This window comes from Punica granatum, chromosome 3, assembly GCF_007655135.1.
Source record: "Punica granatum isolate Tunisia-2019 chromosome 3, ASM765513v2, whole genome shotgun sequence".
Taxonomy (NCBI): Eukaryota; Viridiplantae; Streptophyta; class Magnoliopsida; order Myrtales; family Lythraceae; genus Punica; species Punica granatum.
This window is the reverse complement of record NC_045129.1, coordinates 8,673,147-8,686,225: the sequence shown is the minus strand read 5'-3', so window position 1 is coordinate 8,686,225 and position 13,079 is coordinate 8,673,147. Positions and strand designations below refer to the sequence as shown.

At 37.3% G+C, this 13,079-nt stretch overlaps 1 protein-coding gene across 1 annotated transcript; it reads right to left on the bottom strand.

Annotated features, from left to right (window-relative positions):
* Positions 1-307: 307 nt before the first annotated feature.
* On the bottom strand, positions 308-5,007 carry LOC116201255 (rhamnogalacturonate lyase-like). The gene is made up of 16 exons (XM_031532410.1): positions 4,862-5,007; positions 4,484-4,607; positions 4,140-4,261; positions 3,911-3,961; positions 3,648-3,767; positions 3,365-3,484; positions 3,110-3,245; positions 2,789-2,959; positions 2,513-2,671; positions 2,297-2,403; positions 2,078-2,168; positions 1,847-1,988; positions 1,594-1,753; positions 1,383-1,499; positions 1,145-1,271; positions 308-846 (listed from the first exon to the last, which is right to left on the bottom strand). Exons 1-16 carry the CDS (start codon positions 4,966-4,968, stop codon positions 610-612), a joined length of 2,091 nt encoding a protein of 696 aa, XP_031388270.1. The 5' UTR covers positions 4,969-5,007; the 3' UTR covers positions 308-609.
* Between the last annotated feature and the right edge of the window lie 8,072 nt (positions 5,008-13,079).

Genomic DNA, 13,079 nt, shown 5'->3' with positions numbered 1-13,079 from the left:
CGAAGTATCGAAGAATGAACGTTTTCTATTTTTCTAAAATTGTTCTTTATTTTCCCTCATATTTCGTCTCCGAAGTCCCTCTGCTTCTCTCGACCTCTATCTGGTTAAATGAAAAGAAAATCGAAGGAGGCAGAATATAGACAAAGTTGAGGCGGTAGAAGTGGATCAAGACGGATAAGTGGGATAAGTGGCACTTTAAAATTGGATGAGCTAATAACAATAAAATGGATGATGAAACATGGAAAGTTAAAAAGAAACTTATCTTATAAATTATAAACTGATTATACATTCATAATCTTTTAAAAGGTCAACGTGCAAATGTTTTAAGAATACATTCAAAATATATTAAGCTACTAAAATTTTCGGAATGTTACAATGATATATGGCTACCTCATCATCCTCAAAAAATATAATTGAAAGGAATCGTATACATAGCTATATCTTCACTCGAAACCAAGAAGTTGTCAGGTTATTCGCATGGATGGGACTTACATGTGCCTCTTTTATTTTCTATTTTCTACTAGGCTCATGGCCTTCCATATATCTTGAAAAAATTGTCAAAAAGTTCGTATAATCAGAGTTCTCCAAAGCAGCATCCGTCGTTTGAAATCATCGGGGAGGGCCTTCGAAGCGAATGTAGTCGTACATCAACCCCGTGAAAGCACCCCAGGCCCGGGGCTGAGTGAGAGAGAGGGTGTTGGTTCCCGGGCGGAGATAATACCATGGAACGTCGAAGCTGTACAAGCGGTACAGCCCGTGGATCCCGTGTCTCGCTATGGCATCATCCCATCCTGCTGTCCTTGTCGAAAACTGGGGCCTCCTTCTCCGGGGGTCATTGAACCGCACCTGACATCGATAAACATTCATGTTCATGAGCTCAAGTCTACAGCTTATATATATATATATATATATTGCATATGAATGATTATCCGGCGAATGGATGTTACATGCATGACTGCAGGTGTCATGATAGCCGAAAGAAATCTGATAAGCCTATCTACTTCCGGGCAAAAGATCGAGTGAAGTAATTAGAACTATGCAACTTTAGTGAACTATCAGATCGGTTATTAACTATACGAGCTGATGTTATTAGTTTGTACAGATTAACAATGTCAATCTATGGAAATGTGAATTATGAGTATACCTGTATCTGAGCTGCCTGGGATGCAGCCACCGCAATCTGTAGTCTATAGCTTGCCCATGGATATACTCGTGGAAGCTCAAAATTTATAGTCCTTGTAGTCGGCACGAACGTGGAGTTTCCAGTATCTCTGCATACGTAGAAGAATCAAAATAGTACTTTAGAACCATGAACTAATAATCAAAATTAGGTTCACTTTGCGAGTTTCTGAGTAAAATTGATCGAGTTAGCCGTCGTATACCTCGTGACGTGAGCAAAGTACCAGTCCTTAGTGTAGTCACTGGCTCCTATGGTATAAACTGGATCACCATCTGGATAGATCTCCGAATACCTTGACCACAGACCGTACTGCCTGAACCTGAAGCCATGAAATAAGGGAAGATCGAGTTAGGAAACCAATTCTTTATCAGATTGTGCCAGAGAAGTGCTGGATCATGTTAAGTAAACGGAACCTGTCAGGCTTCGAATTGATGAATAGCTTGTTCACCAGCGTCGGGGATGGATCTGGCACGTAAAATTCGCCAGCCTTGCGGTCAGGGATGCCCATTTCCCAAATTGTGGGTCCGTATCTCGGAGGCTCATAGACAATCCCGTCCAATCTTATTTCGGATCCTATTGAAAAAACATGATAAGGACAGATCTCAATCGCTATTTATTCGAAAACATGATCAGTCAAAAGTCAAGAGGCTTTTTATATTGGCGTACCTTCTGTAACGATGATGTTGTCTTCGTATTTGTAGTCTCCGATAAATCCCGGCACCCAAGCGTACAAGTTAAAAGTGCCGACTCGGATGTTTTTAATCACGAAGTGACCATCTTCATTGGCCCTAGTCCAGAACTGATAGCCCTGAACATTTGAGGGGGGAACGATGTTGCAATCAGAATCAATTACGCGTGAAAATGAACGAAAATAAAAAGAAAAGATTAAGTACTCACTTTGCCTTCCTGTTGCCATGATCCGACCTCTCCGGGAGCCGCCAGTCCAACATATGCAGAGGCTCCCGGCATATCATTCTCGTTCACGTATCTGAACGACAACAATCAGAAAGTATTAATCAGTTTGAACACAGCTTTATATGTCTTTGCACATGCACTGCACATCAATGAACGTAATTCACTAAATATCGAAGTTAATTTGGAGAAGTGATCACGAACCTGTCATGGACAAAGAGTTGACCCGAAACAGTGCCCCGTTCACTGGAATGAGGGTAATCTTTCGATTGAGTAAAGTCATATGGCCAACTCTCGGTCTCGATTTTCATCTGAATGGCAAAAAGGTAAAGAAGTTAGAATCAATATGATCAGCAAAATTTTGAGATCATTATATGGACATTCATGCACAGCATCAATACACGTATATGTATATATTACCTGATGCTTTGCATCTTCCCAGAGCGATCTGGAAGAGGGATGCTCAGAAGTGGCTGAGTTGAGATAGACCATATAAGGTCCAAACACCTTCTTCCACTCTTCCCCTTCCCCGAATGCTGCATTTATGTCTCTTCCGGCGTAGTGCCTGCTCACGAACATCTATACACACACACACACAACTAGTAAAAGGAGTTATTTGCCGATTTATACTTGCATCCACAACAAATGTGCAAATTCGAATTCAAAAGGTCATTTGTCCGCAGGTGAAGAACTTACATTGAGAAGGATGGGGCCGACGTGGTTGGTGAGCTCTTGCTTCAGCGGGCCAGCTGCATGGAACTCATCGCTTGGTGTGATCATCCAAAAGCCAATCTTTGGGTCATCGCTTATCCACCCGCGCACCTTAGTCTCATCAGTCTCCCCAGAGTACTGGTACTTGTCATCCACCTGAACAAATGATCGGAAATAATATTAATAGAATGCGTGAAACTCAATTGTCAAATCGATTGGGCGTTGATGATCGATAAATCTTATCAATTACTACAAAGGATATTATAGATGATTCTTATGCAAAGCTCTTGAGCTCTTATTCGATACCTCTCCTCGAAGCTCCGGATTCGATGGATCGGTAATCAGAACGGCTTCTTTATAAGCAAGGGTCTTGCCCCGGCTCCTGTCTTGTTCCGTTGGCATAATTCTCTGCATGTCATCGGACATAGCCATGAAGTGAAACCTGTACGGAGTACACAAAAATTAAAGAATAACAAATGATTAGTATACGATCAAATTTAAAAAATAAGCCCAAAATTAATGATTTTGAATTCACAAAGAAATTAAGATTAAATCTCATACTTTTGTCCATTGAGTTTGTAGACAACCCTAGCCTGGCCCATCTCAAAAGCAGGCCAACCTTCCGGATGGTCGAGTATGGCATACGCATAGAATCCGGAAACGTTCCGGCGCATTATGTATCTGCATGGAACGTCAAAGTTAGAGTCGAGTTAATGACAGTACGTTATGCAGAACAATTCGAAAACCAAAATGTGTAACTTATGAGGCGTAGCGTCAAAACTCATTAACATTTTTTTTTTCACTTGAATGACGTGTTTTCCATATTTGAACCGGTAAATCACACCTCTTGTCAATGATAAGCGGTGACACATAAGGATAGGTGGAGTTCTCCCATGTTCGGACGAACGATATCTCCACATTGTCTTCCGTTTGGGTTATGATCTCAAATTTCGTTCCGTCGACCCTGCATATTGATATAATCATTGAAGCTAATCTTAGTATGCGTGATAGTAAAGGAAGAAAAAATTGTGTTAATGAATGAGAGTAATTAGGATTTTAGCAGGGAAAATTAGATATTTCAATTATTTTGGATAAAAGAAAAATTACCGGTCATATCTGTCTTTTTCTCCCGGCCTATTCCACACCAGATCCAAGTACCTGAGACCATGCATGGATTTTAGTATGTACGTTGAATATATTATCTAGTGTAATCATTAGTGAATACAAAAAAACTATTTTATTAATCATTATTATTATTAATACCGCAAAAATAGATTATTATTAAAAGCAAAATTATGCTTTAAAAAAAAAAGGAAAATTTTATGGAGACACAAACCCTCGTTTGCTCTCTTTGTGATGGAATTCGAGTAAATTGTCGATTCCGCCGTGTCTGATGCCAATGACATGCCCCTGGGGATTGTTGAGTATCACCTCCACATTCCCATTTTCCATCACCACCTGCCAATAGTGTACGTACACCCCCAATAGTTAATTACTTGCCGTTAATTTCAATTTTTAGCCTTTTTCTCCTACTAATATTTTTGGATATTCATATTTATAACCTTTTATAATATATGTTATTATAAATGGATGTATCTTGTGTGTGGATCATCACACAAGAAATTTATTTAAAGTGTAGGTTTTTTTTTGGACCAAATTTAAGGTGTAAACTGATATTACCTTATGGTCAGACACATGTAGCTGGATTGGAGAATTAAGTGATCGCATTGGCATCAGTGGCATGTGCCAGTGCCCATGCTCATGCCCGTACCCATGTTCACGACCGTGCCCGGCTCTGGATTTCCTGCACACAATTGCATATGGAGGGCCTGTGAATAAGGGGCCGGCCATGGGAAAAAAAAAAGGTATAATATATAGCACCATGAATAAGGCGGGTTTTTGAAAAGAACTTGTAGATTATTGCACTTCCAAAATAAGTCTCGTATATATATTCAACTCAACGGTTTGCCTCTAGAAAAATGATGAGTCCGTGAAGAGATATGAGAAAAATGAATAGAGAAATCCCTATATTGGTCGATTTATTGTATATATATATACCTATCGGGACTTGATTCACCGTTAACAGGAAGCACGAGAAACAAGAGGAGAGTTGCAGCCACCAGCCACCACGAACCATCGCACGAAGAGCTTCTCTTGCTCGCCATTCTTTCTTTCTTTCTCCAAGAACTCAAAAAAACTGTAGAGGTAGATAATGTTGTTGAATGGGGAGGATCAGGACTGATATGTACGTGTATATATAGTGTTCATGGAGGCGGTTGTCCTATCAATCGATAGATATAATCTCTCACTTTTTTCTTGGTGGATCTATGTGTAATCTATCAGTCAGTTTTAGGATCTATGTTTAGACGCTGGATACTCGCTCATTATAAGATATAGAGATTATACGGGTAGGCAACGATTTATTCCAAGAAATTGCCAATTGTTCAAGAGTACTATAAATTGTGCCAACACCTTGTATATATATATATATATATATATATGTATGTATGTATGTATATTTTATATATAGCAATGATTTTGATATATGTGCTAGGCATTATTCCGAGGATCGGTTGCAAAAAGACAGTAATCGACTCTTCCATCTCTCAATGAAATCATGTGGATATACCACAAATTAAGAGTGCATTTCTCAATCGAATCATGTGATATCGATTAATTAAGTCCAAATATAAGTTATATAACTATGGTGATCCCGACATCTTTGCCTACGCAAAATCTACAGTATGTGTATTAGTTTCAATTCAAACTAGATGAATACCTACGCGCGGGGAATGTTTAAAAATTTTGATTAATACACAATATATATTAATTAAATAAAATTATACTATCCAATTTTATTGACAGTAGTAGTATTATGTTAACATTATTTAATTTATATTATGGCACTTTAGTGATTTCAATTCTACTATACCATTTCTTGTTTGATCAATTCTAAGATGTTGCAAAAGAAGTAGTATTATTGAATAATACACAATATATATTAATTAAATAAAATTATACTATCCAATTTTATTGACAGGAGTAGTATTATGTTAACATAATTTAGTTTATATTATGGCACTTTAGTGATTTCAATTCTACTATACCATTTCTTGTATGATCAATTCTAAGATGTTGCAAAAGAAGCAGCCGATTCGACAACCTTTCTGTTAACTTTACCACCATACTGAGAAAACACCGCCAAGGACATTACCATTTCCTTTACTTTACGCATAAGGGTGAGACATCAACTTCTCTTGCAACCACAACTATGTTTTTCCCTCTATAAAAGAAAAATATATATTAAAAAGATGACCACTCAGCATTCAAAGGGATTTATTTAAGTGAGATAGGTGAAAGAACAACGGCAAAACAATGTTTATAAGGGCAAAAGGTAGGCATTCTGAGCCATTAGCTAACTTTAAATCAAACCCAGAACCTGTAAAATAAATTGGGCCGGCATGAAAAAAAGCTTATTAAATCAACCAATTTATGAGGAGAAGATGAGGGGAGAAAAGTGAGAAAATTTTATGAACTTAAACATCATATGATCCAAGAAAGAGTACCTATAAAAAAGTGGAAAGAGCACATAAATTAGTTGAAAGAAAAGTGAAAGGACAAATAATGGACTGATGGAAAAAGAGCATATCAATACTTGCTTTGCCACCCCATCTTTTCTTCTGTGAATTTTTGGAAAAATTTCCTGGGTAGAACGACATGCAAGAAGCAGTAATGGCAGAAACTAATGTCTGATTCCAAAGATTATATGTAAAGAAGTCTAGAATGAAAATTAGGACTATAAATAAAGACCATAAGAATTAAAGAAATAGATACTAATCGGCACCAATCCTTTAGGCAAATGTCCAGGGGTTCAACACATCCGAATAAATTTATCAATGAGTTAGGTGCTTAGAGAGAGCCCTTTGTACTTAATTCCATGATATTTAATCACATGCACCATTATAACCATCTCATTAGAGAACTAATCAAATTGCGATTGATAACACAGAAGAGCATCACAAAAAATGCAACATATGTTGTCCCTCCAATGAATATGTATAACGCTCACAAACAAATTAGGAAATGCTAATCAATTTCCAATGAAGGTTAGAGAAGTGCTTCACTAATAATGCATGATCTGGCATGCTTCTGCATACTTAAATATATTGAACAAAATTTTCTTTATTTTTCTTTATCGAGAAAAGAGAAAATGAACAAAATTTCATCGAACGCTTAGGTTATATTTGTTTGGACTTAAAATTAAACACTCAAAATTAAGTGCTGAAAACTCAATCATTTCAGAGAATAAATACTTAATTGGTTAATTCAAAATTATTTGATAAAGTTAAGTATTGAAAATTTGTAGTTTTCTTTTTGCCAAATATTTACTTTTTTTACAGTTTGGCCCCATATTTTTTAATGCAATTACTGAATATATATATATATATATATAAATAAAGAGAAGACAGTAAGATCAGAGAGGGAAGGGGGAGGTGATGGCCCAGATTCTGGTCGCCGGCAACCTCACCTGGGCGGTGGTGACTAGGATCGGGACCACCACCGCCCCCAATTGTCCCTCTCTCTCTTCGAAATCTTCGAAGAAAAAGAGGGAGATTTGGGACGACCTCGCTTGGACGGTGGTGGCCGGAATTGGGGCCACCACCGCCCTCCTTTCTCATTCATCCCTTATAAGCGGACTAATTAAACTTAGAGCAGAAGATGGCGCGCCAATAATGAGGTGTGAGTCCACGATTCGCCATATAAAAGAGCCCTGGCCCAATAAGTATTGTTCGGTTTGGACCTTGATCTGCATGATTTTGCGCCTTAAAAAGCATTTCTTGAGAGAAAAAGAGTCTCTCTTACTCTTACAAAAAGAGCAAGACTCTTGTCTCTCTAATGTTGTATTGGGTACGTACCAATCCTCATTGTACAAATACCTCAACCGTATGCCCTGTGGGAAGGGGAGATTGACCCGTTTCTTGGAATATTATTGCTTCCGCAATAGATCGAAAAGCTTTCTGGACTCAATTGGGACAATGAATACTCAGTTTTGAGTCGAATTGGATTCGACGGGACAAAAAATACGCTGCCAAGTCAATTTTCCAGCTGAAAAGAAGGAAAAAAGAGGAAGAAAAAGAAGATTCTCCCAGCGATGAGAATTTGATTAAGAAAAGCGAAAGCACCTCTACCAAGTTGATTAGCAAAGTGATCAACACAAGTCGGGGGAATTTATAATTCTGATCCCTCAAGGTATATCGGCATACACATTAATTTACATATACAAAAGTTGTGCAATATGAATACGAGATGGTTGATGTTTTGCTTCTTCATGGTGGGAACATATTCTTTTCTGTTTCTAATTCCCTTTGTTTGCACAAGGTCCTGTCATAAGCCCACAAAGGATTTTGCTCGTACGAGCTTTGGTTATGTCCCGAATTTATCAATAATATATTCTTGCATGTTTGATTTGCCAACATATGTTCGTATTATTCCGTGTACGTACAATATCTGTTTTTTTTTCTCTCTAGTAAAGTTTTATTTATATCGATTTCTAAAAAGTCGCATTGTTCTTCTTCTCAGCTAACTTTTATCTGTATCAATTCGTCACAGCAATAAACGAAATAAAAATGTTCGGCTTTTTTTAAAACATAAGCCAGCATAGAAACGTGAACATAACGACTAAATTTTGAGATTTTTTTTTTGGTGATCCCACAAGTCACGTAGTATAAAGAAATATCAACTATATGTTACAGTAAATGGATAAATGTGTATTAATCATCAGAATGATATGTCATAATTTTCGGTAATTATAGTAATTTTTATCGGCTTCTCTAGCTCGCTACATCAATATTGCTTGTTTATCAAAATTTTCTCAGGAACTTTGCAAATATAACCATAGCGTTTGGTAACGAAATTAAATTTGATTTGAGAAGATGAAAAAAAAATAATTGGAAAAATTATGTTAGAGAATTTGAAAAAGAAAATAAAAAAGTAATGATTATGTTATTGAATTGAAGAAAAAATGTTGAAATTAAGAAAAAAAATATTAAATAATTAAGAGAATTTAGTATTAAAAAATTAATTGTAATAATGGATAAGAAAAGTATGAGAGATAATTTAAAGAAAAAATAAAAAGAATAATGATTGTATTATTGAATTGAAAAAAAAGTAAAGTAAAGTAAAGTTTAGTTAAATTGAGTTAAGTAAAGATTATTTTTATAAACAAATAAATTAGAAAACTCCGAGACCTTTTTTTTCGGTAAGGAATATTCGAGTCTTTTATATTCAAGAAATATGAAATGAACATGGCTAATTACGTAAAAAGGCACGACCTTTGTTCAAATTTTCAATTCTAGCACGACATTTTGAAAGTAGTACAGAGAGGCACGACCTTTCATTTTAGTCTCAAACCTAACACACCGTTAAATATTCCATCAATTCTAATGGTATTGGCTGATTAGGCATTAACAGTGTCACGTGTCGCCATATTATTCAATGAGTGGACCCCACATTTTTTATTTAATAAAAATAATTCTAATTTTTTTTCTAAAAAAGGAAAAGTCAGGCTGAAAATAAGCAAAAGGAGGAGGGGGTCGGTGGTAGTGGCCTCAATTGCAGCCACTACACCTAATCGGGATCAGCGGCCATCACAAATGGTCGCTGTTGACCTTGATTTTGTGGGGGTGGGGGGTGGCCACAATAGAGGCCACCACCGCCGAAATTGAAGGAGCTCAATCGACGGCGACCTCTGTCATGGCTACCAACCCCAATTAGGGGGGATGGTGGTTGTAATCGAGGTTACACCGTCGAAATCGAAGGAGCCTCGAAATCGGAGCTCCTTCGATTTCGGCGACTGTGGCCCTAATTGCGGCCACCACCCACCAATTGGGGTCGACGGTGACCTCTGTGGTGGCCGCTGACCCCGATTGGGGGTGGTTGCCGCAATCGAGACCGCCACCACCGCCTGCCTCGCCGGCCCCCTTCTCCCTTTGCTTATTTATAGCCTAACCCTTCCTTTTTAAAAAAAAATTTCGAATTATTTTTATTAAATAAAAAATATGGGTCCACTCAAATAATATGGCGATATATGGCACTGTTAATAACTAGTTAGCCAATACCATTAAAATTGACGGAATATTTAACAGAGTGCTAAATTTGAGATTACACTGAAATGTCTTATTTTTCTATACTATTTCTGAAAGATCGTGCTAGAATTGAGAACTTGAGCAAAGGTCATGTCTTTTTACGTAATTAGCCTAAAAATGCCTCCCTTCGTTTACTTGCCTCCTTCCAGCTCAGAATGCCTAATACCTATTATCTAGTGCTAGAAGCTAATCGCCAGAAGCTCACCCTTCGGGTGTCGCTTCCAGCGCAAAAGGCCAAGCATTCTGCCGGATGTCCTGGCCTGGGCGGGTTTGACCATAAATGCTATGCTTACACACAGATGCATTTCTGGTACTGGTAGTACTGGACAAGCTCTCAGGGAATAATCTCTTTCTTATTTCTTTCTGCCTTTCTTTCCCATTAGGGGGGACGATCTGCCGAATTCACATCAAAAATCGGGCTTACGTAGCCCCCATCCCCATTGTCAAGTGATGGAAGATCAAACTAGAGATCTTGTTATTTGAATTTCTTGCCTATTTTTTTGCTTGAGGAACATTTACACGAACCAAAGTAGAGATCAACATGGAATTGATAAGGAGTTTTTTTAACTAAAAAGGGTGTAGTGAGGTGGCGTATGACCTTACCTAATAATCAAAAGGTTCCAAGTTTGATACTTGGTGGGATTGCCTATACTTACCTTTTATTAGATATTAGAATTTTTATTTAATTATATTAGACTCATAAATTTCTTTTGTAACTTTAAAAAAAAATTCCTATAACAGAAAGAATGAATTCGCGTGACTAAGGCAAAGTGTATACAAGGAAACATATCATTCCCCCACCATTTTTGCCACCTACAATCTCATGTGCACATCTGACGGAGCTTTCTTACTTTTCATGATGTGCATAAGTTGATATTTAAAAGTCTAATAATAAGTCCGAATTAATCTACGCACGAGCTCGATTGATTCATTAAGAAATAAAACCTTTTCAATTATAAATTTTCTTCATTTATAAGATTTAAACTTGACGTAATTTTATTGCACGTACATGTATGTATTTATTTATGGATGAAACATGTACATGTATTTCTTCATCACTTTCTTGGGAGAATAAGAATATTTCCTAAGGTAGGTCTATCCCCATGTTTGTTTACTTTGCCTTTTTTATATGCACCAATCTCCTCTTGGTGCCGAAAAAGAAAAAACTTTATCACACATATAATACCACGCGTACCTTTTTCCCCTCCTTCTTTTTGCTGGGGAGAAGGAGAAGAAGCTATAATATACATTGAAGCAACGTCTGGTGACCAATCATGGTTGGTTGAAGCGGTTCACTTTTATTTCCCTTAAATAAAATTTCAATTTTGAGTATTGTAAATAAAAAAAATTCTTAATTGGGAGAATCATATCCCTTAGCGGACCAATCCAACTCGAATAGAATTAGACCCGTTAGAATTTTGCATACTAAGATACAGACAGAAAAAATAAACGGTTAGTAGCCCGATAAAGAGCTTTTTTGAAATCTTAAGCTTATGTTTGGTGATTATTGGATAGAAATTAAGTAGGAATTCGCCAGGATATAGATATTAAGCAATTAATCCCAGTTAGAGATGAGTTTAAGAAGAATCGGGATAATATTATAGCCAGAAAGATAGAATTACCCCGACTACTCTTTTGAATATACTAAAATTGCCACATAAAGGAATTGAAAGGAGAGGCATGAAGGTGGTTGTGTCGGGTCACCACCGTTTTGCAGTATTCCGTCTCTCTCTTCGCTCAACAAGAGAGAGCGACAAGAAGAAGATAGCGGCTACGGTGGCTTAACTCCGGCCACCACAGCCCTAATCAAGGTTGTTAGTGAACCTCAACCAATTTCCTATATGTTTGGTGCTAGCAATTAACCTCGTGTTACTATAGAAATTGGGCGATTGTATATAGCTGTCGAAAAATTAATATCATTATACCTTTGGGACCATTAGATCTGTTGTGATTACGTTATTTGTGGCCCTTAATTAATTTTAGTACTAAAAGATATTGACTCTTCCCAACCCCAAAATGGTGGCAAATCATGCCGTGCACTGTGCTACCCGGCCGGGCCAAGCACCGTGTAGGAAACTGTAAACATTGACATCTCAACTGCTATGGGTATGGAGAGTCCTGTGCTCCCTATAACCCATATAACTTTCTCTGGCGGACTCCACCCATCACCTCTTGGAGTTGGATTGGATCATCAATGTACGTCGTTACTTTACTCCATCGGAAACAAGTTGTTGATTGGCTGCATGAAATTCGGAGAGTTTATCATCGACTGCACTCTAGTCGGCACCATCGGTAGAAGTTATGCCGCCTTTTGAAGATATTGTTGGAGCTAGGTTAGCTAACCTTCGTATTTCCTAATTTTTGTTATTCTATGGTGTTTTGGTCAGTTTATGCATGACATTTATTTTTTTATATTCAGGTATTCATAAGTCTGATGGGTTTGAATTAATTCAGTTCAAACTGATTGGCTCACTAAGAAAATAAAATTCTTCTAATCATGAATTATTCCTATTAGCAATACTCCAAATCTTAATTTAGGAGATTAGGCATTCAACCTTTTTAACTAATACATGTGGGTGAAATTTGCCTTTTAATTATACCCACGTCGGGAAAAGAAAGAAAGAGAAAAATGTTAGGGATAATAATATAATAAATATGGAGCTATAAATGGAAACCGTTTCTGGGGAAGTTGAAAATGAAGGAAACAGAAACTTATCCTTAGGAAACAAGTAAATACGCAATGATACGGAGTTCAGGGTAAGAGCGTAAACGACATTCGTGAATGGTTCGGGCTCGAATCGATGAAAATTCAAATTCGGCTCGCTCTTATAAAACTCGAGCTTGTCTGAGCTTGAGCTCGTCTATTAAACGAGCCTAACCGAACTCGATTATATTCGACTAATGAAACTCACGAGCCTATATGAGCTTTTTATTTATACATATATATTCTTATAAGTTATATATATATATTATGAGTTATTACGGTAATCCAATTCAAATCCATGTGAATTCAAGCTCCTGAGTTTATACGAGCTTGAGCTCACGAGCCTTATACGAGTCGAGCTTTGCTGGCATGGCAAGGTTATACGAGCCTAGACTAAGCTCGAAGAGTTAGGCTCGCACGAGCTCCA

Coding starts and splice junctions, on each gene's coding strand:
- LOC116201255 (XM_031532410.1), bottom strand. CDS start 4,968: ATGGCGAGCAAGAGAAGCTCTTCGTGCGATGGTTCGTGGTGGCTGGTG. Junction 4,262..4,483: donor TACATGTGTCTGACCATAAG/GTAATATCAGTT, acceptor CACTATTGGCAG/GTGGTGATGGAAAATGGGAA. Junction 3,246..3,364: donor TACAAACTCAATGGACAAAA/GTATGAGATTTA, acceptor TACTCCGTACAG/GTTTCACTTCATGGCTATGT.